Source organism: Panthera leo, chromosome C1 (genome assembly GCF_018350215.1).
Source record: "Panthera leo isolate Ple1 chromosome C1, P.leo_Ple1_pat1.1, whole genome shotgun sequence".
Taxonomy (NCBI): domain Eukaryota; kingdom Metazoa; phylum Chordata; class Mammalia; order Carnivora; family Felidae; genus Panthera; species Panthera leo.
The window spans coordinates 70,534,188-70,561,805 of record NC_056686.1 but is presented as its reverse complement, the minus strand read 5'-3'; the positions used below and the strand labels follow the sequence as shown (position 1 = coordinate 70,561,805).

Genomic DNA, 27,618 nt, shown 5'->3' with positions numbered 1-27,618 from the left:
TTTTCCAGAGCGGCTGCACCAGTTTGCATTCCCACCAACAGTGCAAGAGGGTTCCCGTTTCTCCACATCCTCTCCAGCATCTATAGTCTCCTGATTTGTTCATTTTGGCCACTCTGACTGGTGGGAGGTGATATCTGAGTGTGGTTTTGATTTGTATTTCCCTGATGAGGAGCGACGTTGAGCATCTTTTCATGTGCCTGTTGGCCATCTGGATGTCTTCTTTAGAGAAGTGTCTATTCATGTTTTCTTCCCATTTCTTCACTGGGTTATTTGTTTTTCGGGTGTGGAGTTTGGTGAGCTCTTTATAGATTTTGGATACTAGCCCTTTGTCCGATATGAGACAGTTGTTTTTTTTTTTTATTACTCACAGCCAAATCTTTTCTAGACTCATACATAAGGTATCAGGTGGATACACAGAAGCATGGCTGGGACATTTGCATGCTATCCCTTTGAGGCAGAGAGGGTTCAAACGTCATTACTATTTCACTTGTGGGAAACTCCTGCAGGGAGGTTAATTCAGTTCTTCATCCCATCTTCTATTGGATCCCATGTTCCTTCCTTCCCACCTGGGTCTCCAGCAGGTGCACCTCTCACTTTTTATCACTACCACTCCTCATAATACTTAACTAAGTTCTGCCTTTTAGTTTTACATGCTTTGTAGACTGTGAGAATGTGGGGATGGAAAGTGTCTCTTTTGCAGCCCCTTCTCCCACTTATGCAAAACAAAGCATAATTTAAATTTCAGACACTCCATAACAATTAATTTGAAAGGCATTTTGAACCCCACCCATTATACCACTTCCCATGTTTTTGTTTTTGTTTTTTTTTCACTCTCATCTTCAGACTTTCTGGTCTTTAGAGAAATGATCTTTGCAGGGGACTGAATTATAACACTATCTAAAATAGTGGCCCTCAACTTGAGGAGGGGGAAGACAGAACTTCAGGGAGTCCATCAACTCTGCAAAGTTTTATATGTGGGAATATGAACTTTGGTCTGGAGGGAAAGTACATGGCTTTCATCCAAATTTCCAGAAAATCATGACCCTCAGTGGCCTACAGAAAAAAAAAAAAAAACTTTGGCTAAAATGACACCTAAAATTGGTTGTTGGATGGGGGTAAGAGAAGGAACAAGGCCTATTTGGACAATGTAGTTCATAAAGAAGGTAAACCCACAAACAAATCTAAATGTTTTATAAATCCAAAGTTGCTTTTTTTTTTTTTAGGCTTAACTTTCTTTCCATGGTTTTAAGGAATGGCCTTAATCCTTAATCCCAACTGAAGAGGCAACAAAACAGAAAAGATCAAACATACACTGGGAATAAACCGAAGCAATGCTTTATTGTGACCACAAAGCACCAGTTCACCAAGGCATTGACACACAGAGATTTGAACCAATGTCTCTTTGAACAGAGATGTAGCAAGCCCACTTTTTCAAGTTCTTAAAAACAAGTACTCAAACCAAGAATCCAACAGAGCATCAGAGCAATTAAAAAAATATTACACCATCATGAAGGAATATATATAAAAATACTCTGTACTAGTAACAAGGCTTTTTGATCTATAACTCTTGGCAAATTCCTTCAGAAACAAATTCGTATAAATACAAACCATAAAGTGAAAAAATGTTTTCTTCTTCGGAAACAAAGAGCCAATTTGAAAGTAAATCTATGCAGAAAATACCGTTACCCCCTATGAAAGAAGCTGAAGATGGAGGGACATCCCGAAGACACAACAGAGTTTCTCTTTTTCAGAGGTTCTGCTCCTGTAGGGGCCATGACGCACGATCGTCTCAAACATCGCAGTATATCCCAGTGAAACCTTAATAAGGTCAAGTGGAGGACCCTCTATAAAAAAGGGTGTCGGCAATTCCATCCAAATAACACAAGCTCTAAGGAGCAGAGGAATTCAAGGGAGACAGCAATCTTTCTTTTCTCCCCTTCCCCCAAGTGTTCTTGTTTTTAATCTCCCTACATCTGTAACCCAAAAGATCATTCAATTCAATCCTTTTTTCAAGGATTCTGGGAAAGCAATTTGTGAAGAAAATCCCTTTGGTGGGGAGGGGTGTCTAATCATGTCAAAGATCACTCAATTTGACAAGATCCACCAGGAAAACCCTCCTGTCTATAAGTTATCCTTGCTCCTCCTGGCTGAATTCAGGTCAGCCGATGGATTGCCTAGTCTATCCAATAGGATAACGTTTCATTTGACTGAAATTCTTTACATATACACATGTATGTATTCTGTTTACAAAGTTTCATCACATGAAACTAAATTATGTCATTATGTATTTTTTGAGGTCTAAGACCCCAACTTGACTGTACTATGAAGAGTGGTTCTTTAAATGCTTTGTCTGCAGAGGTTTAACATGATACTCGTAGATTTTCAGAGCAGGCCCCAGTTTTAACTGAAGTCCTGTCAACACGTCATTTCTTGTCATCAATAGCAGGGATTTTCCATCAATTTCCTACAATGGAAGCAAAGGATGAAAGCAACATGTAAGTCCAAATCCAAAGTTCAAAAGAAAAGACGTATTGATTGTCTCCAAGCTAAAAACATTACTTTTTTATTTATGCCAAATGGAAAAAATGGACTCCTCTATTTTTATGTTCCATCTTCCACTTTTATTTTTGGATTAAATGCAATCCATAGCTGATCTTGTTGTCAAGACCACATTGCTAAAGTTGCATCTTAAAAAAATGATGGCGGACTTGGTATGTATACTTGGTAGGGATCAAAGATATTGTTTCTGAAAGAGATAATGACACTTTCCATTTATAAAATATATTAAAGTTTATGCGGAATTTCTGTGTACTTAATTTCCTAAAACAACTATAAATTAGGATGGGCAGGGATTATCATAATTTTACAGGCAAACACAAGGAGAAAGGTGTGAAGATCAAGAAGTTAGGCAAAGGTAACAGGATTTGAACTCATCTGCCTACAGCCAAAGCCAATGTTTTTTCCATAACTCCTTTCTGTTTCGCTTGACACTTGCAAGTAAATATGTGTGGTATAGATGAACCAATGGGGCCATAGAGTCCTAGGTTTTCTGGAGTCTTGTTAATCACAACAATGGACAATGGAAAAATGATATACTTTCGGTGAACTTCTTTCCTGTCCTTTAAAAGAAGAATCATCCTGCCTCAACCCGAAAATCAACCTCTCATGTTGCAGGTCCTACCATGCTTCCTCTCAGTGGATCCTCAAGATTCCAAATAAGGTAGTGAGGGACAGAGCTCTGCCCCTGTTCTCTCGGAGTCCACTTCCCACACCCTTTAGGTACCCAACCAGAGTGTCCCGGAGACCACAAAGCTTGGAGGTGAAATACAAACAGGTTTCCCATCAAAGACATGAGGATCCCAAATACAGAAAATGGTTTGGAACTTTTGGAAAGAGATCACTGAGAAGGATGCTGAATGCCACCTTATTTTGGTTACTTTTTATTGTGGGGACAAGTGAGCTGGCTCTTAGGGGACCTGGACCCAAGAGATGGACCAACTGTGCATGTTAGGTAAGCTCTGACATGTCTGTACCCACCTCTCCCACTGATGGACAGACAAGGGGACATGGTGTATAACTGTAACTCTACAAAACTGTGACTCCTTCCTACACTGATCCCTAGAACTCCAAATTCCCTTGTGTTTTGCCAGACTGTGAAGAACATGTGCTTTGCACATCTCTGTGTGTGGAGAAACAGCACTGGGCTAGTGGGCTGACGAAACACTCACTTTGTGACCTGTAAATCCCTTCCTCCTCTGTCTCCTTGGTTGGCAACGTGGGGATTTGGGGTTTCTGACAGGATTCCATGAGATACTATTCTCGCAAATGCTTTCTGAGCTATAAGTTATACAATCACTTGTCATTACTCCTCAACAGACCCATCCATGGTCCTCATGTCATTTGTCAACCACCTACCATGAACCAGAGCAGAAGGACAAGGAATTACTTATAACCGCTCTGTGGTGTTTTTGAATTCTGGAAACCCTTATTTTGCCGATTACTAGAAAAAAAAGATCTCACATTAATTTGTGAGAGACAACTATTCAAAAACATGGTGTATAAAGCAGTTAGTTGACAGGGCAAGAGTGAAAAATTAGATGAGGACATAGGAATGGACGCTAACCCTCAAGTATTTTCTTCTCCTTAAGCAGCTAGCAAGCCCAAAGACTGCCCCTCAGTAAAACCCGTAAGCATAAAAGTTTGCAGAAGAGCTTTTGACATGCGGAAACCACAGCAGCAGTTCTGAAGGCTCTGTGAGGTCACAGGAATCTGAATCACAGGTTCCTTCAAAGCTCGCAGTCTATCTTAGATTGACGGAGATGAACACTGATTCACTTGGAATGCTTTATAAACCAGCAAAGCCCTTCCTGCTCTCCAACTTTCCTTTGTTGTTAAATGACAACAAAGTATGAGCAAATGCTCATACTTAACTTTGTACATGTTTTAAACAGGCCTCAGGAAGAGATGACACTGCTTTCATTTCTACACAACAAGAAAACTTCCTCGACTAACTGAAAGTGAATTTTTTTTTTTTTATCTTTGCTGGCAAAAAACTCCTTCTACAACTCAGCATTTCCGTCAGAAGCCAAGTATGTCTGTGAAAGATGCTGAAATTTGGATTTTATTTAAGACAAAATAGAAAATCAAGTTTCATGCTCCAATTTGATTTTCCCTTTGTTCAGTAGCCACACTGAAGTTCACCTCACACTAGCAACGGTAAAAGAAAGCTCCATCTGGCAATCCTCATTTTAAAAATTTGAAATGAATCTAACTCATACATACAACAAAACCTTCCTCTTAAGCCATGACTACAGCAGCTCAAATGAACGGCAGTGGAACACGACATAATGGGAACGTGAGCTTCCAGGTCAAGCAAACTGTTGTCCAAACCCTGTCTCCACAACTTACTGTGTGACCTTTGGTAAAGTAAAGGACTTGTCTTCCCTGAGCCCCGGTTTCCTCACTTGTAAAATGGAAATAAGCCCCTGAAGGATTCTAGAGATTAGAAATAAATCATTCATGGAAGGCACCTAGCACAGTGCCTGACATATGGGAGATTTTCAATGACTACCAAGTGGAAATGCAAAGGCTTTGAGAGAAACAGGATGTGTTCCAATTCCAAATCCATCTACTGCTTCCTTTCTGGAAGCGTGCTCCCTGCCTGAATGCTACCCGTTGCCAGAGGGATGCAGGCATATTCCTGTTCAACTTCAGAAAATTCGGTAAGATTAAAAAAGCTCAAAGACTACATCAAAAATTTTGTCTCATAAAAATTGCAAACACAGAAAAGTTCCTTGATTAAGGAAGCAAATCATTTGTTACATAACTTCTATAAAAGACTGGGATGCAAATGAAATCCGAATTTTGCCAGTCAGCATGGTGTACTAGAATGAGCATGAGATTGGAAACTGGAAGACAGAGTTTCTGATGCAGACTCCACCAGTAATTTTCCACAAGCAACCACTCCTCTATACCCCAGTTTGTTTATTAGTATAAATGAAGGGGTTGGAGTGTGACCAGATCCAGTTAAATAAATAAACATTAAAAAACATCCCATGATTTTGCATATACATCATGATTAAAGTCAAAACAAAGAGATAATTCACATTTTGGGATCCTGTTTACATTCCTGTGTTAAGGGATAATCATTTGTCAGTTTCAATGAAGCTTTGTACATTGCTTCTGTCTTCCTGAAAGAGTAACCAAGTACCTGTTGGGCAATAATATTCATGCAAAAAAAATGTCTGCATACTTAAGAAGCTCGAGCAAGTACTCTTGCATGGAAGTAAGGTTTAGAGATGATAGGTGTAAATTTCCAATGAGGGCAAGACCCTTGATCTAAAAATAAATGAGTAGGCTCCTTAGATGTTACAGCTCAGTAGATAAGCATGTGTTCTAGAGTAAGACATTATTTTATTGCTTATTAGGTGGGGCTGGGCAAGTTAATCTCTCTAAGCCTCATTTCCTTATCTATATGATGGAGGGAAAGTAGCTACTGTATTTCACTGCTGAAAGGATTACTGCAATAACATACGTGAAGCAGAATGCCTGATACCTACAGAATACTCAATAAATGCTAGCTATTAAAAAAAGTATATAAAAAAATCTTAACCCATTTACTGTTCACTCTTTCTCTCTGCGAACACTAATCTACACCTTGGTAGCTTTTTCAGTTGAGCCTAATTGTGATATGGTCCGTTGGAAATGTATGGGAAGAAAGATGAGGTGGGAAGAGAAAAGAGAAAGAGGCTAGGAAGAGAAAAAGAGTGGCCGTCAAGCAAGAGGCAAACCGGTTAATAGCAAGGAAGGACAAGGAATAAGTCAAAGAGAAGTCAATGGGCTTTATGATGGTGAGACCCTGCAACTAACTCAGAAAGCCATATTTGTGGTGGTGGTCTCCACCCCCTATACAGTGGAGAGGAAATGAAAGCTCAGTTTAGACCAGAAGACCGGCTAGAAGCCAAACTCCGCTGCTTCCTAGTGTCTTGCATTAACATCTGGCCCATTATTTCTTTCCTCTGGGAAATGAGAGGTTTGCACTAAGCTGGTTTCTGTCCATTCTGCTTTAACACACTCTCAGATTCCAACTCTGTCTTTGATACGCATCAGACTCGCCAGCCTTATAGGGAAGTCTCCCCGTGAAAGAACAAAGCACAGACTCCTTACCAATGACGTGGAGGAATCTGATGAAATAGGTTTCCTTTTTCCACTTCGGTCTTCCCCCTCACATTTTCTAGAACTTTCTTTGTAACAACTCTCTTGCCATTCACTATCTGGCTACAAGTGGTGACCAGTCTGAAGTTTCCCATTCCACTGCTTACAAAGGGTAAAAATGTTTCAGAGGAAGGGGGACTTGTTCTGGAGCCCAGGGATACAAACGTGGAAAATCCTGTGTCCAGTATGGGGATCACATCAAAGAAGGAGGAGTGGAATCTTCTGGCCCTACCCATATGACCAGTGGAAAAATAGTCCCATGAGAAGTGGTCTTTGTCTTCAAAGACATTTTGAAAGCCACAGTGTGGCCTCTCAAACCATGGTTCCTCTTTCAAACAGTTTTTGTCCCTGCTGAAGTCCCCTTTATCTTCCATTTTGATGCGGTTTCCTCTGGACTTGTCATAGTTGTTGCGTTTCTTGGCATCAGACAAGACCGCATAGGCTTCTGCTACTTGTTTGAATTTCTCTTCAGCTTCCTCCCTGTTTTTTGGGTTCTTGTCTGGATGTACCTGAAGAGCTAACTGGTGGTAAGCCTTCTTAATATCAGAAGGGGAAGCATTTTGAGGCACTCCTAGTACTTTGTAGTAATTCACCATGTTTCTTTAAAAGACCTTTCCTTTCCAAGACACAGAGTTTGTTTTCAGAAGAATTTCCATATAATTTTGGAAAGGAATATGGTGAACTACTCAAGTCTACACCAAGACCGTTTGAATCTCATCACATGGTTGTTGGGACAAACTCTCCTCTGGGGAAGAAATTCCTCTTTGGTGTCCTCTACAATTCCACCCTCTCCATCGGCCCTGATCCTGCAGCTCAATGTGGGGGAGTGACTATGAGCTCAACATTATCAGCCAATGACTCCCAGCTGATGCTGTGCTTGCCTTGCATTCCTATTGGTGGAAAATTTGAGATGGATAATATACATATTAGGAAGACTTCACCTAGTTTAAGAAACCAACACTGAGCAGCTTGTCTACAGGAAAAACAAAACAAAACAAAACAAAACAAAACAAAAAACTGTTTATGTGGCTCAGAAAGAAGTCTACCTTATTTGTTAAAGTAATAGTCAGAACCAAAACGGGTCTTGACCTTAAATCAGAAACAAAATCCATTTTGGCTCATTGTGAGGGCTCATGCCTTCAGTGACTTAATGGGTATCTCTGTGTTATTTAATATTTGCTGCTGGCACAAAGTGGGTGATAAAGGAGCTCTATTAAAAAAAAAATCTTGTACACATTTCTGATGAAGGAAAAAGAATGAAACTCACTTCATCAACTGAGGAAACTGGGTTACAGAGATGTCTGCCTAGATTTAAAACAAAACAAAACAAAACCCAGAATAGATATAAGGAACAGAATTAGAAGTGAAGGCTTCCCATGTATGGTCAGATAAGGCTTCTTCACTTCAGCTATCTTTTAAAGTTAGCCTTTTTGAAACTTATCTCTGGACTTAAAAACAAAACTAAGTAGCAGCATCACAACGGGAAATGCTTTAAAAAATGACTTCGAGGGGCGCCTGGGTGGCTCAGTTGGTTAAGCGGCCGACTTTGGCTCAGGTCATGATCTCACAGTCTGTGAGTTCGAGCCCCGCATCAGGCTCTGTGCTGACAGCTCAGAGACTGGAGCCTGCTTCAGATTCTGTGTCTCCCTCTCTCTCTGACCCTCCCTCATTCATGCTCTGTCTCTCTCTGTCTCAAAAATAAATAAACAATAAAAAAAAATTAAAAAAAAAAAAATGACTTCGAGGCTCAAGTGTAGCAAGGCCTGTTGGTGGCTCTTTTTTCCAGGACACACAACTACACATTTCTCAAGATTTCCTTGCAATGTGGTATGACCATGTGACCACGTTCTGGCCAATGACAGATGAAACAATGATGTGTTTCTATGTGCACCTGGCCCATAAAACCGCCTACGTGTGCCCCTCCTTGCACCTTACCTTTATGCCAACTGGATGTCAATGCCTGGATGATCCTGATCTTGCTGAAGATGACAGAGCCTCCATCAACCTGGGTTCTTGAATTATAGTGAAGGAGAACACTCCCAAGACCACCTTGGACTATTTACATGAATAAGAAACAAACTTCTACTCCGGGTGCCTGGGTGGCTCAGTCGGTTAAGCCTCTGACTTTGCCTCAGGTCATGACCTTGAGGTTTGTGGGTTCAGGCCCCACATTGGGCTCTGGGCTGACAGCTCAGTGCCTGGAGCCTGCTTCAGATCCTATGTCTTGCTCTCTCTCTCTGCTCCTCCCCTACTCATGTGCGTATACGTGCGTGAGCTCTCTGTCTCTCAAAAAAATGAATAAACATTAAAAAAATTTTTTTAAAGAAACAAAATTCTATAATTATGCCATGACACATGTTTTCATCTACTTGGGACAGCAGTTAGTAGAATACACCATTTCTACAACTTCACCTTTACTTCTAGAACCTTCTATAATGTCACTAACCAGAAGACTACAAAACCCTGCAACACTTAAAAATCTAAAATTCTATCTCTCACTCCTCACTCTCATTACACCCACTTTCACATTTCAAATCCACTTTTTCCAAGGTTATGAGTCTCCTTCAGGCTCTTCCTTTGTATCAAGTCTGCACCCCCCGGTTGGCACTGGGAACCATTCTTTTATATGCCCTCTCAAACTGCCCTCTTAGGCTATTAGCCATCCACTGTGCCCATGCCACAAGCACCCCATCCAGGAGCAATGTAGCAATCCAGCTTCTCTGACTCCTATACCTGGTGCAGCTGGGAAAAAAAAATCAAGACGCTGTGAAGATGAAACATTAGATGTGGGCACTGTGCCGGTCTCAGCTGGGTCAGTAAAAGTCCTCAACAGTTCTGGGTATCCTCAATCAGATCTCTCTCCCATTCCCCATGGTGGTCGCTCTTAATGGTCACTGCTTTCCTCTAGTTCCTTACTAAACCTCTCCCCGTCCTGTCCACTCCAAGCACAGGAGCTTGTCTCTTGTTTAGCAAAGGAAATAGAGACTGTCAGGAACTCCCTTACTGTCCCTGGGGACAAGGGCTATCTTAGCTAGATCGGTATACATCCTCACCTATGTCCCTGGAGCACAGGAAGGATAGAGGAAGAACAGGAAGGACAGGAGAAGATATCCCTGTCTTGCTCAGAATTAATCCCTTCATATTCTTTTTAAAACAACAAAATAAAATATCTGAATATTTTATCGACCAAACTGAATGAAGTGAACCATGTATATTATGGCCGACATTACATTTTATTATGGTAAAATATATGTAACAGCAAGTAGGCCATTTTAATGAACTGTTTTTAAGTGTACAATTTAGTGGCATGAATGTATTTACAATGTAGTGAGATCATCGCCACCATCTATTTTCTAAACTCTTCCATCACCTCAAACAGAAACTCTATTAAGCAGTAACTCCCTCTGCCCCCAGTCCTTAATAGCCCCTAAGTTGCTTTGTGTCTCTATGAATAATTTGCCTGTCTTAGATATTTCATATAAATGGAATCATACAATATTTAATTGGTTTACTTCACTTAGGAGAGTGTTGTCAAGGTTCATCCATATTGTGGCATGTGCCAGAACTTCATTCCTTTTTATGGCTGAATAATATTCTGTTGTATGTATATACCACGTTTTGTTTATCCATTCATCTGTTCATAGACACCTGGGTGGTTTCCACCTTTTGGTTGTTGTGAATAATACTGCAGTGAATATTTGTGTACAAGTATCTATTTGAGTCCCTCTTTTCAATTCTTTGTGGGGAATTATTGAGCCATATGGTAATTCTATGCTTAACTTTTTGAAAAGCTACCAAACTTTTCTACAGCGGCCACATCATTTTATATTCCCACCAGCAATACATGAGGGTTCCAATTTCTCCTATCCTTGCTTTTCCATACTCTTTGATCTCATCCTTTTCCTTATCCTCAGGGAGTTTGCGTTAACTGTCCTCAATTTCATTGAATTTTAACCTAATTCTTTTGGCTACTTTCCTGCATGTAAATAAGTTTGAGTGTCTCCTCTCTCTGAAAAGAGCTCTCATGTCTATATACTACCACCACCCCTACCCCCACCTACTGGTTCTACCTCCACTTGCCTATCTCCTGTTCATTCCTCAGCTTGGAGGAAAGGGTCCTCCACCTCAATAGTCACCAATACTCCCCCACCCCCAACTCCACTGAAACCCCACCATCATTCACAGACTCCACTGGGGCTTCACCTTTTTGAGGAATTTGACCTTGTCAATCATTTCATTTTTCTTAAAACTTCCTCCTTCATTGGTTTCTGTACAACCCCTCATTACTGGTTCTCTCCTCACCTCCCTGACTTCTTTCTCAGTTGCTTTTCATAGTTGCCTTTTTTGTCCCAACCATTAAAAACCTTGGTGTTCCCCAGGGTGCTGACCTTGACCTTTTTCTCCCCCCCTTCTATATGCCTCTCTCATTCTCATCCTTCTTATGACTGTTGATGACCTCATATCTCTGCCCCTAGGTCTTACTCTTCCCTTGAACCATCTGCTAGATATGTCCACCTGGAGGTACTACAGGCCTTCAGATTTAATGTGTCCCAAACTGTGCTCATTTTAGCCCTTTTACAACTTACCTCCCACAAACATCCTAGTTAATGGCACCACTTTACAACCCACCCAATCTGGAAACTTGGCAGTCACCCAAGTCCCGTTCTTTGCCATCTGTGGGCAGTGAGCTCGGTCTTGGGTTACAGCAGAGAACAGAGATGGGACAAATCTTCATCCTCTATTGCCAATGATCCACTAAATTCTTCTGGCCATCTTCCCATATTTTCGAAGCCATCTTTTCCTTTCCCCAGTGGAATTATTACAGCCAGCTTTCCCACCTTCCATCTAGTTGTCCTCCAAGCCACATTCCACATTGCCGCCAGACTGATCTTTCAAAAACACAAATCTCATCCTGGCACTCACTTCCCACTTAATATCTTTCCATGGTTTCCCAGTGCCTTTCAGGTCAAGTCTTCCATCTGCCAGGCAAACCAGACTGTCTGTACCCTGGACCCCGGTTTATCTTTCAGGCTTATCCCTTGATGTTCCCTGCTCCACACCTCTAACTACAAGGTACTTGGAATTCTCAAGGTAAATCATACTTTTCTCGTGTCCTCATGCCTTTGTATTTGATCTTCCCCTGCCAGGAATATTCCGTGCTTCCTTCAAATGGTTCCCACACCTACAATCATTTCAGGTGGTTTGTTAAAGTAAAATAATACTTGTAATGATGAGCACTAATTACTTCAACAGTTTTATATTTATTTTAATAAGCCTTAGAAAAAGCTACAATAACTATTGAAACAACTGAACAAGTGAATGAGACAAAGAAGCACCATGAATGTACCTGGCTATGTGATAATGTCTTATAACTGGTCTCATTTCAAATAAATGACTTAAACAACCATTTGGGATTTTGGGTTTATAGAAATATATTCTATTTCAATCAAAAATTCAAATGGTTTCTTCCTTATCAGTTTTGCTTTCAATTCTCTTGGCTATTTTCTTATTGTTAGCGTCATCCATTGACTTTTTAACTATTTCCCAAATATTGGTGGACTGGAAGGACACAGCGGCAGAATCTGAGTTGCCACTTCCTCTGTTGATTATGTTATAAAATATTTTAAGCATTTCAGGAGCCTTCAACTGTAAAGAAATACCAGGTGTCAAAGCACCTTAAATATTTTCAGTAGTTGGTATTATAAAATGCTTAAAAAGTAATAAAAGTGATTTCTAATTTGTGGGGACTTAACTAATCTAACTCAGAGCTGAATGTACCATGGAGCTAGTGAAGCTTAACTTTTGCCTTAGTAATTGTGTATTCATATTTCCTAATTTTTCTCCACAAGGAGGGCTCTTAAAATTGTAAAAAGCTTCCCAAAACCTAGATTGGTCCTGGGTCTAGTTAGAAATATCCACCAGAATCACTACAGTTGAAATCCATCTGGCAATGACTTCGGCCACTATGCTCAGAGTTGCTCTGATTGGTCTCCCTACTTGACTGCTCCATTTGGAAATAATGTTATTTGGCAATTCGTAGCAGTGAGAATCTGTATTCATATTTGTTAAGTCAGTGGCTTCAGAAAGTTAGCAAATAGCCATCTGAAAAGAAATGCATTCCAAATGAATGGTTTAAACAACAGTTGGGCATTTCAGAGTAAAATACTGCTCTTAGTCATGTGGTTTGGGGACAGTGAGGAGATAATAGAGTAAAATTAATTTGTCACCATGAATTGCACATTACATTGTTATGATACTCTGAGGAAAAAAAAATCTCAGTGATACATATTGTTCTAGAAACAGAATCACCGATGTTACTCACTTGTAAGCTTGAGGAACCTGAACAATAGGAATTATAGGACACTGATTGAGTGGCAGACTGCTGTCTTCCAACTCCTTCATATATAATGTGACTATGTGAGTCAGACAGACAAAGACACGGAAGTGCAGTGACTACATGACGAGCGGCAGAGCTGGCTGTGACCCACATGAGGGTCCAGTCTGAGTGGTGATGAACCGGACTGCCAGAATTCCTTAAATGGCAACTAAAAGCACTGTCAATAGAAATGGCTTCACACTGGAGAATGGTGCTCATTTAGCCTTCAGAGTCTGACAGAGTAAACCTTATCCTAAATGTTCTGTGAGGAAAGCGGAGATGCTTTTGAGTAAGATTAGTCAGAGGGTTCTCTTAAAAACCAATGCTAGGAAAGTAGAAGTCCTTTTACTTCATAAGTACCTTTGACTCTTGAAAACCAGGCAACTTCTATCTAAGGGCAAGTGCCATATCATCTAGTCACCAAAATTCAACACTGTATAGCCAATATCTCAAGTGGTTTTGCGCTCTGTGCTGTGCATTGAAAGCATACTTCATCAAGGCCGGTTCTAAACTAATACCTGACTATTAACGCAGCAGCTTGAGCAATATTCTGCTTGTTTACATCAACATTCACTTTATAGAAACCTGTGTCCTAGAAAGGGCAGACTCTTCAGGATCCTCCAGTGATCAATATCAATCAGGAGAAAAGAAACTTGGAGTCATGGCTCTAACTAAAACTCTTCACCACAGCATGAGAGATCTGTCTGCCAGAAGACACCTGGGAAAATAGTCACCACACCATGGTGTCCATAGGAAAGAGAGCACTGACAGAGTTGTCATCACTGTGTCCTCCACTAAGGACTCCCACTGCCTCCTGTTCTTATGGGTCAGTGAACCCTCTGGAACACTATGTTAATGGGGCCAGTGAACCAAGAAAGAGTGAGTGGTATCACTGGTCTTAAAGGGGACTGACCAGAACAGTAAACAACCTGAAACACACATACACTACTGACACTGGGTCATCCTGGGTGGGGCAAGGGGCTAGGCAGGGGCTTAGACCTTCCCTCCGGACAGTTCTTTTGGCTTACAGTTGTGGCTTACGCAGAAGGGTCAAAACAATTTTACAGAAGAAAACTTGATAGAGATCACTGTACCAGAAGGAAACTTAATGGAAACCATTGTCATGTGGCAGTGCAATGTGTCTGCACAGGGAAAAGGCAGTCATGCAAAAATCACCAGCTTAACCAGATGCTTCATACCCCAGGAACATGGGACACCATTTCTGCCCTTTGGACAAACCTTACTCAATGGCCTGACATCTTCCAAGGAGGCATGCTTCTAGAAAGCCACATCTGTGTCTGGTTGCTACCAGCAACAGCAACAGAATATCCAGTATGGTACTGTGAGGCCATATCACGAAGATGGATAGCTGAAAGTCAGCCCAGCTGAAGGTGGACATGTCTGGCATCAATGTCACTATTTTAGCCAGCGCTAAGTTCTGATCACAGTTCTGGAGGCTGGGAGTGCTCACAGTGCCAGCATGGGCAGGTTCTTGGTGAGGCCCTCTTCCTGGCTGCCAGGCGGTATCCTCTTGCTGTACCCTCACATGGCAGAGAGAGACAAGCGAGCTTTCTGGTATTTTCTTTCCAGGGCACTCATCCCATCACGAGGGCCCTATGCTCATGACCTCATCTAAATCTGATTATTTCCCAAAGCCCTCCTAATACCATCATATTGGGAGTTAGGGTTTTAACATATGAGTTTTGGGAGGGGCACAGACATTCAGTCCATAACAGTCGGCCATGAAACTAAGCTCCCCACATTATTGACAACTGTACTATCCTTTCCAGACTTGCTCTTTCCAAAGTGGTTTAGAGGGTACTCTCCAGTCCTGTCCTGCTACTGTCCAATGGCAAGGCAAAGCTTTCTTCCAGGAGATTTCACACTGTGGCGCTTCTTATTGTTTCTTAGCTGCTGAGACCTGGAAGATGTACCTGGAAGGGATATGCGTTTGGGCTGGGGGTGGTCTCAGTCTTCCCATCTAGGATGAACTTGGAGAGTGACTGCTGACTTTTGAGATTCACTGCAGGAAGATCCTTGGAGGTGAAACATGAATCCTTCTTCTTCTTCTTTTTATTTTTTATTTTTTAATGCTTATTTATTTTTGAGAAAGAGAGAGAGAGAGAGAGTCCAAGTGGGGGAGGGGCAGAGAGAGAGAGAGACACAGAATCCAAAGCAGGCTCCATGCTCTGAGTTGTCAGCACAGAGCCTGATGCAGGGCTTCAACCCATGAACTATGAGATCATGACCTGAGTCAAAGTCAGACGCTCAACTGACTGAGCCACCCAGGTGCCTCAACATGAATCCTTCTGAGGCATGATGATGGAAGAGGCAGGCTAACATAGTAAAGGATCCTGATCCTCAGTTCTCATGGAAATCACAGCAGCTACTTGTCTTATCAGCGGGGCCTGACCAGTGATTCCCTCCTTTCCCTTCTTCTACCTCCTTTAATGAGAGGAGGGAAGATGACGATAATTACACGCAGGATGAAGATGGGGATTACTTCCAGAGAATAATTCAAGGCAGACTCTTTCCAACCACCCTTCCATGAGAATGAAGGAACTCGAGCTTCTAGACCATTTCTCAGGCTCCTGAGTTGGGTTCAGCACAGTAGCAGGATGATGCCCTTTCCCCCTTGAAGGACTTCTGAATGAAATGCTTTGGGAGAATTTGTTCCCTTTTGCCTCCCGGTGTTGCTGGTACCACAGTGATGTCATCCTTGGGAGAAAGGGCCTGCTCCTGGGCCAAGCTCAGAGCTGGCCAGCTCCATTCTCAGGTCCTGCACAGAATCTGGAAGGCCCAAAGGACACCCCCCTCTGCCCCCAGTCTGGGACATCTGCCTCTGAGGAGTCTGAGTAAAAATGCAATCTGAAAAACACTTTTGGGCAGCTGGGAATTTGGCCAAGAGACCTTTTAGCTCAGTCCTTTTTTTGGTTAACCTTTCACAATATTGTTTAAATTTAATTTTGGAAGGGAGTTATTCAACTGTAATGACACAAATGGATATCACTCCATTAAAACCGAAAATAAAATATGTTCCAGCCGATCAGCCTTCGCTTTTCAACCTGAGCTATTCTCCCCCACAATTTTATTATAAAAATTTTCAAACATGAAGTTGTAAGAACTTATATAGTGAAAACCCTTGTGACCATCACTGAGATTCTACAATTAACATTTTCTATACTTGCTTTATCATGTCTGTCCATCTACCCATTCCTCTATCCAACTGTCAATACATATTTGATGCATTTCAAAGGAAGTTGCATAAATCAGTATATTTCTCTAAATATTTCAGCTTGCATATTCCAAATTGTTTAATTTTTTTATAGTTCTTTTGATTTTGAAGTAAAAGGTAGACGCTATGTAACACACAAATTGGAAACATCATAAACCTGTGCATATGCAGTGCATCTACGATGCGTATACGTATAATCCAAACCCTCATCAAGACACGAAATGCTATCATCACCCAGAAAGTTCCTTTGTGCCGCTTTCTAGTCATTCGCCACTCCCACCTATACAGAGGCAACCACTGTTTTAATTCTTGCTATCAATGATGCATTTTCCTGTTCTCAATCTTTATCTAAATGGAATCGTGACGGTCTGAATGTTTGTGTGTCTCCCAAATCATATGTTGAAACCTAATCTCCAGGGGGTAGTAAAGGTAATTGGTGATAGTGTTAGGACGTAGGGCCCTTGGGATGTGATTATAAGGATTAGTGTCCTCACAAAACGAGCCCCAGAGAGCTCTCTCATCCCTTCCTCCATCCAAGGACACAGCTAAACGACAGCTGGCTAGGAAGAGGGCCCTCGTTAGACACCCAGTCTGCAGTCTCCTTGATCTTGGAATCCCCAACCTCTAGAACCATGGGAAATGAATGTTTGTTGTTTATGCCACCAGTTTCTAGTATTTTCGTTATAGCATCCCAAATGGACTAAGATAGGCACTCTTCAGTATGAACTCCTGAGTGAGGGTTCTCTTACTCAGTGGGATCCTTTGAGACTTATCCAAACTGCTCTACATGAGTAGTAGTTAGTGTGTGTGTGTGTTACTGGGTGGTATTCTGTTGTGTGACTATACTACATTCTCCCACTGATGGACAGTTAGGCTTCCAGGTGGGACAATTATGAATAAAGCTACTGAGAACAGTTTTGTACAAATCTCTTATGCACATATGCTTTCATTTCCCTTGTGTAAATTCTCAGGAATGAAACTGCTGGATCATGGGGTAGATGTCTGAGTATTTTACACCGCCCCCAACACTGTAGGAGAATGTGTTTGTTCTACATCCTCATGAACATTTAAATTTATTGATCTTTCTAATTTTAGCTATTCTGATGAGTGTGAAGTGATTTAAGCAGCTATTTTGGCAAATTTTCCAAATTAATGACAACAACAAATAGACACACATACAAACACACACACACACACACACACACATGCACACACACGCACACATATATACATATGTAGAGAGAAAGTGAGGGAGGGTGGGGGAGAGAGAAAGAGACAGAGATTAAGAGAGAAAGAGGGAGAGACAGAGATCAGGTTTGAGAAAAATATTGAAGGAGATTTAGAGATTTATATATTAATATATTAGAAAAGTTTACCTACCCAAACCCAGCGTAGAGAATAAGAGATGGCTAAACAGATATGGAAAAAGCAGCCAGACACATTCTTCAACTTATAATTCTATCAATTATATTACAATACTTAAAAAGTAAATTTAATGCTTAGAAAACTTCATCCTTCACTGATTGGGAGATAGGATCTCTGTTTCCCTGCAGGGCTGGTCTGGTGTAGACCAAACATGCCCCCTCAATTTGCTTCCTCATGGTCAAGGCCCTTTGAGCACCATCCCTACAGAGCTGGCACAGCCTTAAAAATGGAGTCCGAAATCATGCAGACAATGGAGAGGGGCCCTGCTTCTCTTTCCCTCTTTCCAATACCAACCCTGGACCTGAGAGAAGAGAATTAACAATCTGGGGGCAAAAACATTGCGCAGGGCCTACCCCAGGCCCTGTGCATACACAGTCCTTTAATCTTTACACCACTACCCTATTGAGTGAGGCATTGATGGCCGCATGTTGTGGACATGAAAGCAAGACTCAGAGAGATACAGTAACTTGCCCAAGGTCACGCAGAGTTTAACTCTAAATCTGTACTCTTTCCCCTCTACCTTGCTAAGCACCCAGAAAGCAAACTGGAGGGGGCTTACTAGCTCAGTTGGTGCTGAGGCCAGTAGTACATGGTGCTGCATGTCTCTAGTCAGATCCATCCCTCATTTTCCTTTCTTTTCTGTTTTCTCCTTTCCAGGGTGTCTGTGTTGAAGGGAGGGCTGTCCCATCTTTCAGAAGGTGCAGATGTAAATGAGCTTTAGCCCTCCTTCCTGCAGCTGTGACTGTGTCCCAGGGCTTGGGGCTTCCTCTGGCAGGAAGGAATCATTAGCTTGGCACTTTCCTTCTGCCCTTCCCCACCCTCCTCAGTATCTTAGGGTCTGGTATGATCAGCGTGTGATGTGGAGGACACGCACAGACTCACAGATCCCTCACTGCTCACTGGTCCTCTCCCCCCTCATTCCCTGTGCCCACTGTGGGGAACAGGTAACCGTGTTCATTTGTGTCTCTCTAGACCAACTTACCTGCTCCTGAAAAGCACTAGCTTGCTCCTCAAATCCCGCTGTTCGGAAATAGTTGACGACATCCATCACAGCCCAGTCTGCAGGGTCTGGTGGCCTCCCATTCTCCATGGAACTGCAAGACACAAATCCAGACATTTGTCATGGCGGAACATGCAAGAGTGTGTGACCGGGCTCACTTACTCAGACTCCCAGGGGCGGGCCCCAGCCAGCTTGCTAGAACCATGGCCCTCTCTTCCCTCAGAGGTCCAGATCTCAGTTTACCTCTCTCAGGACCATAATCATTCTTGTGTTTCTTGGGTTCAGGAGATCATTACTCTTGCTGGCTCAGTCATTGCTTTCCTGATAAACCATTAGACCCTTCATGAGTGGTTCCATGATTTCTGGCAACTCACAGAATTATATTTATACTCCCGGATTACACACACCAGGCCCTGTACAGGATGGCCCCACATACCTGTCTTTTCCCATCTCCTACCACCTTCCCCATTCCCATCCCCACACACCCTCTCTGCAGCTGTGAAACTGCAGGGCTAAAGCCATTCCCCAATATGCTGTTCCTTTCACAGCTGTGTGCCCTTCACATGCGTTTCCAGCCACTTACAATGCCCCCTCATTTGTCTCTACTTGACAAAATCTGCCATTCCTACCTGGTTCCACCTAGTTCCCATGCTACCTCCTCTGTGAGGCATTTTCTGGCTCCCCCAGGAAACTGTTTTAGTTATAATTTCCTATGTACTTGAGAACTCCATTCAAACTCCATTGTGGTACTTTCCACACTGGATTATACTCTCTGCTTACTGGACAGTCTCTCCCATCAGAGTGGGAGATGAGGGCTAGGAATGTACATCTGGGCCTGAATCATTTTAGTATTCTTAGTGTCAAGCATGTATTAGGGACTCAACCAATGTGCAAATGACTAGACAATGATCTAGTCAATGTCAATGACTAGACAATGATCAAGAATCTGAAAGGGTCTATGGGTAACCTGCCTCAGTGGATTTAGAAAGGAGGGATAGGAAAAGTAGAATCGCAAGAACCAGCTATTACTATGACTTTGCCTCATTTCTGTTTTAGGAGTATTTGTCTGGATTTCTCTACATCTCATCCAAAGTGATTCTTCATCTAATCGCATTGTTTCCCTGCTTAAAATCCATCAAAAGCTTTCCATTGCCTTTGAGATAAATTTCAAATAGCTTAACTTGGCTTGGGAGATCCTCAGGACAAAGCTCCTGCCAGCTCTCCAACTAGGAATATACTAATGAGCAAACAGACATGGTCCTTACTCTCGTGGACCCACAGTTCTGTGGGGGTAGACACTGATCAGTAATCATACAACTAAATGCACAGCTAGCTGTATGCTATGGAGGACAAGTACACTGTGCTATGACAGTTTAAAGGGCAAGAAGATACTTTCCTGTGGAAGTTTCTTTTGAGGTAAGGTCTAGAAAGCAGCCAGAAGTTAACTGTATGAAGTCAGGTGAAGATTATTTCAGGCTCTTTCATAGGAATATATACAGTCAGTGGAGCTATGCAGATCTTGGAGGCCACATTGAGGATTCTGGATTTTTGTCTACAAGCAATGGGACTTGGTAAATGGTCTGATATAAAGAGGGTGACCAGATCAGATTCGCATTTTGAAAAAAAGAATTAGAGAGGAGCCAGAGTGGAAGAAGGGGGTGCCAGTGAGAGGTGGTCTACTGGAGTCATCCAAGCAAAGTCATGGTGATCCAGACTAGAGTGGTGGCTATGGACAGGAGAGGAAGTGTGTGGATGTGAAAGATTTTTAACCAAGAAAATCAGCATGACTTAGTCGTGGACTAGACATAGAGAATGAAGGAGATGGAAGTGTCATGGAACTGGAAGGACAGTGGTAACTTCTCTTAGATGCCACTGCTAGGTTTAGTTGGACACACTGAATTTTGAGTACCATCTATATACAAGCAGAGACTGAATGTGGGATATGTGTCTGGTGGTCAAAGCAGATGAGTGGGCAAGAGGTATACATTTGGGAGACAGAAGCATTTAGAGAGTAACTGAAAACTTGGGAGAGGGTGACAAGAAAACTGGGCCTAGAACTAACAACATGTAGCACAAGTTGAAAGCATTCATGTTACTTTTAATGGAAATGAAATTGCTCAGACTTTGGGGATTCCTGAAAACATTCAGATATTCATAAGTCAAGCTGTACATCTTCCTCATCCCTAGCATAATGGTTTGCCCATAGTAGGAACTTAAAATATTTGATTAAAAAACCAAAATTCTGTCTTAAGAAAAGACAGCCCTTAATCAATGGCACACATGATCAATGATTTATCAACACAACACTTGATTTAAAAAACATTTAGAGATAATGCTTACTAGTTAGTAGTGTTTTCCCTTTCAGGCTTAGAGATTGTGAATCTATAAACACTGCATGCCCATGTACACATGCACTCATATACATGCATGCTCACTACGTGCACACACACACACATACACACACACACCTTCCTACCGTTTAATAGGCAATACACACAGAGAAAAAGCTACTTCAAACTAACCTTGGCAAACATTAACTATGTATTTTAAAGTCAAAGCTAAGTGTTTTTTTAAAACATTGTCCACATGCTGGGATTTTCCATCATCCCATTAATGTACACAATCACGAGCTGATAGTGGGCACTCCCTTTAAGGTACCATTTTTCTTCCCTCTCTTGCTTAAGGTGGGTTTGAAGAATGTTTAGAAAGGAGTTCATTTTCCAACAAATCTTTTAAGTTTTCTAACACGCTCACTTCTAGCAGTGAGCAGACAGTCCCATCAGATATACTTTTAAGTGCACCAGAAAACATCTGAATTCACTCTCCCCGTGGCTGACTTCAATTAACTGCCTTTCCTCATAAAGAATAGTTATCTAATTGTAATACAAAAGTATGCTACGTTGTCATGTTAGGATGGGAGGCTTTCCTGATTCTTATTCTTCTGGGATATGACATCATCACTTCCATAAATGTGAAATATTCCTGAGTACTAGCAATGCAGCAGAGAACAAAGACTTTACAACACTGTGTGTGGGTAGCGTACCACGAAGAAGAGGAGCCATGGAGAACCAGCGTGCTTTCATATTTAGGGCAAGGGGATCCACACAGAAGAAACAAGCAGCATGAAACCAATCAGTGCATTTGGTGATTGATCCACCCTCAGTTTAGGCCTAGCAGCAAAAAGCCCCCAAATAACTTAGAAGAAAAATCACAGTGTTAGACTACTCACATCCCAAGAGGACAACCTGTCTATCTGCATCTCTTCAGCTCTCCTGCATCTGGCATAGGTCTGAGGTGCACAGCTGATGCAGAGCAAAATGTTTGTGGACTAAGAACCAGAGAGTACATAGAGTCTGTAATACACTTTTTATACATTTCCTATTAACAGCCTCCCAGCTCCTTATCAACTGGCTACTGTAATAACCTGTTTTTAGGAAACTAAGGATTAGAAAGGTTAAGAAACTCACCCCAAACCACAGAGTAGATAAATCAGGAATGGATTCCATATATATTTCTTCCAAATCTGTGCTTTTCTACTCTCCTTAACTCACTGATGCAACAAAGATTTACTAAAAGCCTACTGACTTCTCAGTCCTAGATGCAAGGTTACAACGATAGGAATACATAGTCCCTGCCCTCAAGAGCTAGCAATCTGATGAGGGAAGCAGACATGTAAACAGCTAACTCTAAGTAATACTAGAATTGAGAGGTGGGGTGCCTAGGTGGCTCAGTCAGTTAAACACCCGACTCTTGATTTTGGCTCAGGTCATGATCTCATGGTTCATGAGACAGAGCCTGCATCTGGCTCTGCACTGACAGCACAAAGCCTGCTTGAAATTCTCTCTCTCCCTCTCTTTCTGCTCCTCTCCTACTCCTCTGCTCTCTCTCAAAATAGAATAAATACACTTAAAAAAAAAAGAGAGAGAGAGAGAGAGAGAGGCAAACAAGTGCTATTGAAGACACACGTGCTGGAGGGCCCAGAAAGTTCTGCCTGACTAGGACACCTTAAGATTTTCAATGGCAATTTTGAAAGGCATCTATTGCTCCAGACACATCCTAAGTTAGCCCTTGAGAGAGGATGGCTTGCAAAGGCAGGCACATGCAGGCACATGTTGTCACTTCAGGGTTGTTTATGGTAGAGTATGATGGATAATTTTGCTGGGCCCTTCCAGTGTTTTTTGGCAACAGTTTTAAGAAGAAAACTGGAGATGATCAAGGGCAACATGAAAGCGGGGGCTGGGGGACCCGAAGTGCCAAGGCCACATGAAATTATGACTACATTTCAGACAATGGATTTAAGGGTCACCTCTTCCCACTAGGAAAGCCCTACATCTCCTAAAGGACTGCTCTTTGTGGCCAAACTGAGACACTTTGTTCCCTTTTAAATGGACCATTCTCTCCAAATCTTTTCTTATAACTTGTGCATGTCAAATTCCAGAAGGAATTTAAATGGCGCTGTTTAAAACACCTCCCAGATGGTGGTTCCCATTGTGGCTGCTAATTTTGTGCTGATGAAATGAGATGGCAGATACAAAAGTTCCATTATCCATTTGATATTTATTATTCACTATCATCATAGCAAAATGTTTCTTAAAATATAATGTATAAAGATGACAAATTCAGGAATACTTTTCCAGGCATGGGATGTTTAAAAAATATATATATGTATTTTAACTTATTACAAAAAACTAGCAAGAAATGAAGGGTAGAATTTTCTACAATCCCATCACTTAATCAAATCATTTAACACAGTCACCATTTAGTCCTTGTGTATATGGGTTAAGTACATCATACGTATATTGATAAAAATTATATCATGCGTGGATAATTCACACTGGGAAGCAATTATACCTTAATTAAACAATCACCTCACTTTTAAAGAGATCTAGAGACACAATCACTGGGACAGAAATGCAATACATAACAAATTTGGCACATACATGCAGATGGAGACCTTATTATAAGCGTTTTTCATGTTGGCGCATTGTAATTTTAAGTGCTGGCAGCATAAGTCTCCATTTCTCCTTTACACATTAGTGAAGGCAGGTGGAAAATAGCTGAATCCCTTTCTCGGAATCTAGCATGTGTGTATTTTATAGTACTCATGATATTCTCGATTCTGAGGGTTGGTCAGACCAAAAGGAAACTGTGCATAAATATAATCCATATGAGATTTCAAAACCCCATTATACTCATTAATTGCATTTCTGCTTTAAAGTTCAGAGCAAAAGCTATTTTAGACAGTAGTCAATGTAATATAGTAATATATTTATCACATTACTCCTTTTATACAGCTAATTCTCAATGTTACTTATGTTTCCATTCAGAAATGCATTCTAACTTTGTAGTGCCTTGATCTTTATAACTTATTTTCAAAATGAAATTAAACTACTCTTTGCCCATATCTTAGAACAGCCTTTGGCTAAAAGCAATATAATTCTGATTATAATAAATTAATATTGATTTTTTTTTGCCTATGACATATCTCACAACACAGCAACTAAATGAGCTTTAGTTTTATCTCACTCCTTCTTCCCTCTCCCTTCAACCAAACTAGCAGGGATCTGGCTAAAAGGAAGGCCTAAAAAAAAAAAAGGATGATTCAAAGTTTCTTGACAGGCCATTTTTCATTTTTTTAAAACTCTGATAAGTAAGAGTTGACTGCACTTAGCTGCAGCACATTCAAGCAATGAAAGCACTGAAAAAAACAAGCAATGAAAGCACTGAAAAAAACAAATAACTCTTCAAGCCTTCTGTATATTTCAAATTCTTTAGTTTGGCATTCAGAAATTTGATTCAAACGTAACTTTCCAGGCTTATTTCCCATTCTAAGTTTGTACTGAAATCCAACTGGGCAACATCCTGGATTTTCTCATATCCACAGTTTGGTCATGCCATTCAAAGCTCTGTCGGTTCAGCCGACAAAGATTAGAATCCTAATCACTTTTTAAAGGTACTGGTTAAATGTCCTATTCCTAATATCCCAAAGCTCTTATTCTAATCATTAATTAATTTTAACCTGCCTACTCTAAGCCAGGCACTTGATGAGCCTTGGGAACTCTGTCTAGCGAAGGGGAAAATCTCAAGTCAGCCAACTGATGAAAAGGGTTATGTGTGTCCCCTGCCTTATTCCACAAGTGGTTAAGGAACAGGAGGAATCGACAGATGGAAGAAGGAGGGCAGAGAAGTAAAAGTCACCATGGCAAGGTGAGTCAGGCCGTGCTAGGTGTGGAGAGAGGCTTTGGGGGCCTGAATGAGAAGCAACACAGGAGCAGACCCCAGGGACAGACAGGGCATCTTCCTGTATTTCTTTCCGCTGTACTAGACTCTTCCTTCAGGCTGATGGCTCTCCTCCAAAATCACATGGCATTCTGTCTTTGACATACCTCTGCTGGGAATGTCTCCCCAGCACCTCACCCCATCTTTCCAAAAACAAGGGATTCTGTAACTGCCTCTTTCCCTACCTGTTCTCAACTTATTTGTACAAATAAAGACCTCTGAACAAGTGTAAATAAGGACACTCCTCTCAAGAGGACGCAACGAATTAATTTTTTATTCACTATCAGATACAATTCATGCCAAAATTCCCGCGAAACACAAACACACTTATGTTTCATATCCCAGTCAACACTAAAGACAACTGTGCAAGCACCACCAGACAAGCCTTCCCTCCCTGCTCTGAGCCACAGCCCAGAGGTCACTATTCCAAAGGACTTAACTATGGCTTTATTATTAGACAAGCTCGGCTTTCCTTCTGTAGGGATATCAGTAGCATGCCAGAAACTAGGTAGAAAACAGCAACCCGTCAGAGCCGCTAACGTATAAAAGATATATAATGCATGTGTGTGAATTTTGCTGGATTTGACTGAAACTCCTGTTGTTTTCATGCTTTAAATGATGACATGCTTGGCTGACTCTCTGGTTTTATGCATTTTATTCTTTTGAAATGTACACTTCTTTTAAAAAATTTTTTTTAAATGTTTATTTATTTTTGACACACACACACACACACATACACACGGAGAACCTGATGCGGGGCTTGAACTCACGAATGGTGAGATCAGACTTGAGCTGAAGTCGAATGCCTAACTGACTGAGCCACCTAGGTGCTCCTGAAATGTACACTTCTTTAAGGTAGTTGTTTGCAATGGACACAATACAAATCAACACAATAAACAGACTCAATTCTTAACTCAGGTTATCATTTAAGTTAAGGGAATAATCAAATATTTGTCATAAGACCCTATGATTAAACTGAATTGTGCCCCCCCCCAACCAATTCATATGTAGAAGCCCTAACCCTCAATATGATTGCATTTCAATATAGGGCTTTTAGTAGATAGGACAATTAAGATTAAATGAGGTCATAAGGGTAAGATCCTAATCCAGCAGGACTGGCGGCCTTATCAGCCAGCATGCATGCACTGTGGGAAGTCCACATAAAGACCAGAAACACAGGTCTTATCAGGAACTGAATCTGCTGGTACCTTGATTTTGGACTTCCCAGCCTCCAGAACGATTTCTGTTGTTTAAACCACCCAGTCTATGGTGTTTTGTTATGGTAGCCTGAGCCAATATGCCATCTGAGTATCATAGTGAACAGACACCCTAAAATATTAAGGAATGAATTTTAGCTTCACTAAGAAAAATAAAACTGTACCAGTTATGAGTATCACTATTAACTCCCATATATTATTTGTATTCAAGAAACCATATAGCACCCTAACCTATCCCACCAAAAATATCTGCAGAAGGGTTACAACATCAGATCCTGATTAGAAAGGTTATTTTTCAAGTTTGAATTATGGGCTCAGTTTACCTCCCTTCCTATTCTCTTTTTTCTTCTTCCCTCCTTCTCACCATTCCTCCCTTCTTTCTTCCCTCTCTTCCTTCTTCCCTTCCTTCTTTTCTCCCTTCCTCCCTCCCTCCCTCCCTTCCTTCCTTCCTTCCTTCCATCCTTCCTTCTTTCCTTCCTTCCAAACCATTAAGAAGCATTTGGTATTTAGCCACTTAAAATGTTTTGGGAGTTTTGTTACCCCTGCTTTTAGTATAGAGGTATCCTTACCATCATAATGACCCTCTGTTTCAGATTGCTATTCCCTGGAAAGAATAGCATGGTGGGAAACATCACTCATTGTGTTCACGTAGAGTCAAGGAGTGTGGTTGTGGGGTCTGGGAAAGGTAAAAACAGACAAGAGGAGCCTAATGGGGAGAGAGTACCCAGGAACTACCCAGCAGATGGATATAATTTCCTCATGGCTTTCAAAGAAAATACATCTAAGGACTACTGATTATTTATGGGGCACCACAAATGGACAGGATTAGGAGCAAATGAGCAAAAGCTGAAACCAGTGATCAGACACACAATTATTTCTATCAGTTTCCTCTTCCTCCTTTGCTAAGAAGCCAGGCAAGGGTTCCAGACAAATAACCAAGTATCCTATATCCCATTAGGTTATTTATTTAACCCTAGATGTGACTGCTTCCCTTAGAGATGGGGACCTGAATGGTGGATTGTTGTACACACAAGCATTGTTAGATAATTTTTATAAGGTTAAATAATAGTAGCCATTGTTGTTACTGTTATATAAAAAGCCTCTCTGATAATTCTACAATGAGATCAGAATTTTGAAATTCTAACAATACTAACAATAACTTCTAACTCTACCTTAATATTTACTTCCACCATTCACCTGTTAACCCTAATTCACATGGGCAAAAATGTTAATTTCTTTAACTTAATGCTTAGCTTAATAGTTATTATAGTTAACAGCCTCCCAAAAGTCAGTATTATACTATTAAAGCAAGCTTAAAACTTTATAGCACTCATCACAAATAAAAGTACCATATTAAAATTATAAAAGGAAT

General features: G+C 41.2%; 1 protein-coding gene across 1 annotated transcript in view; it reads right to left on the bottom strand.

Moving 5' to 3' along the window:
* Positions 1–1,319: 1,319 nt before the first annotated feature.
* SAMD13 (sterile alpha motif domain containing 13) overlaps positions 1,320–27,618 on the bottom strand; it is a 40,414-nt gene continuing 14,115 nt past the window's right edge. Inside the window, exons 4-5 of the mRNA XM_042948617.1 lie at positions 18,733–18,844; positions 1,320–2,464 (exon numbers count right to left, since the gene is read on the bottom strand). Of these exons, the coding sequence (XP_042804551.1) occupies positions 2,321–2,464; positions 18,733–18,844 (256 nt within the window). The 3' untranslated portion in view covers positions 1,320–2,320. The remainder of the gene's footprint in view (positions 2,465–18,732; positions 18,845–27,618) is intronic.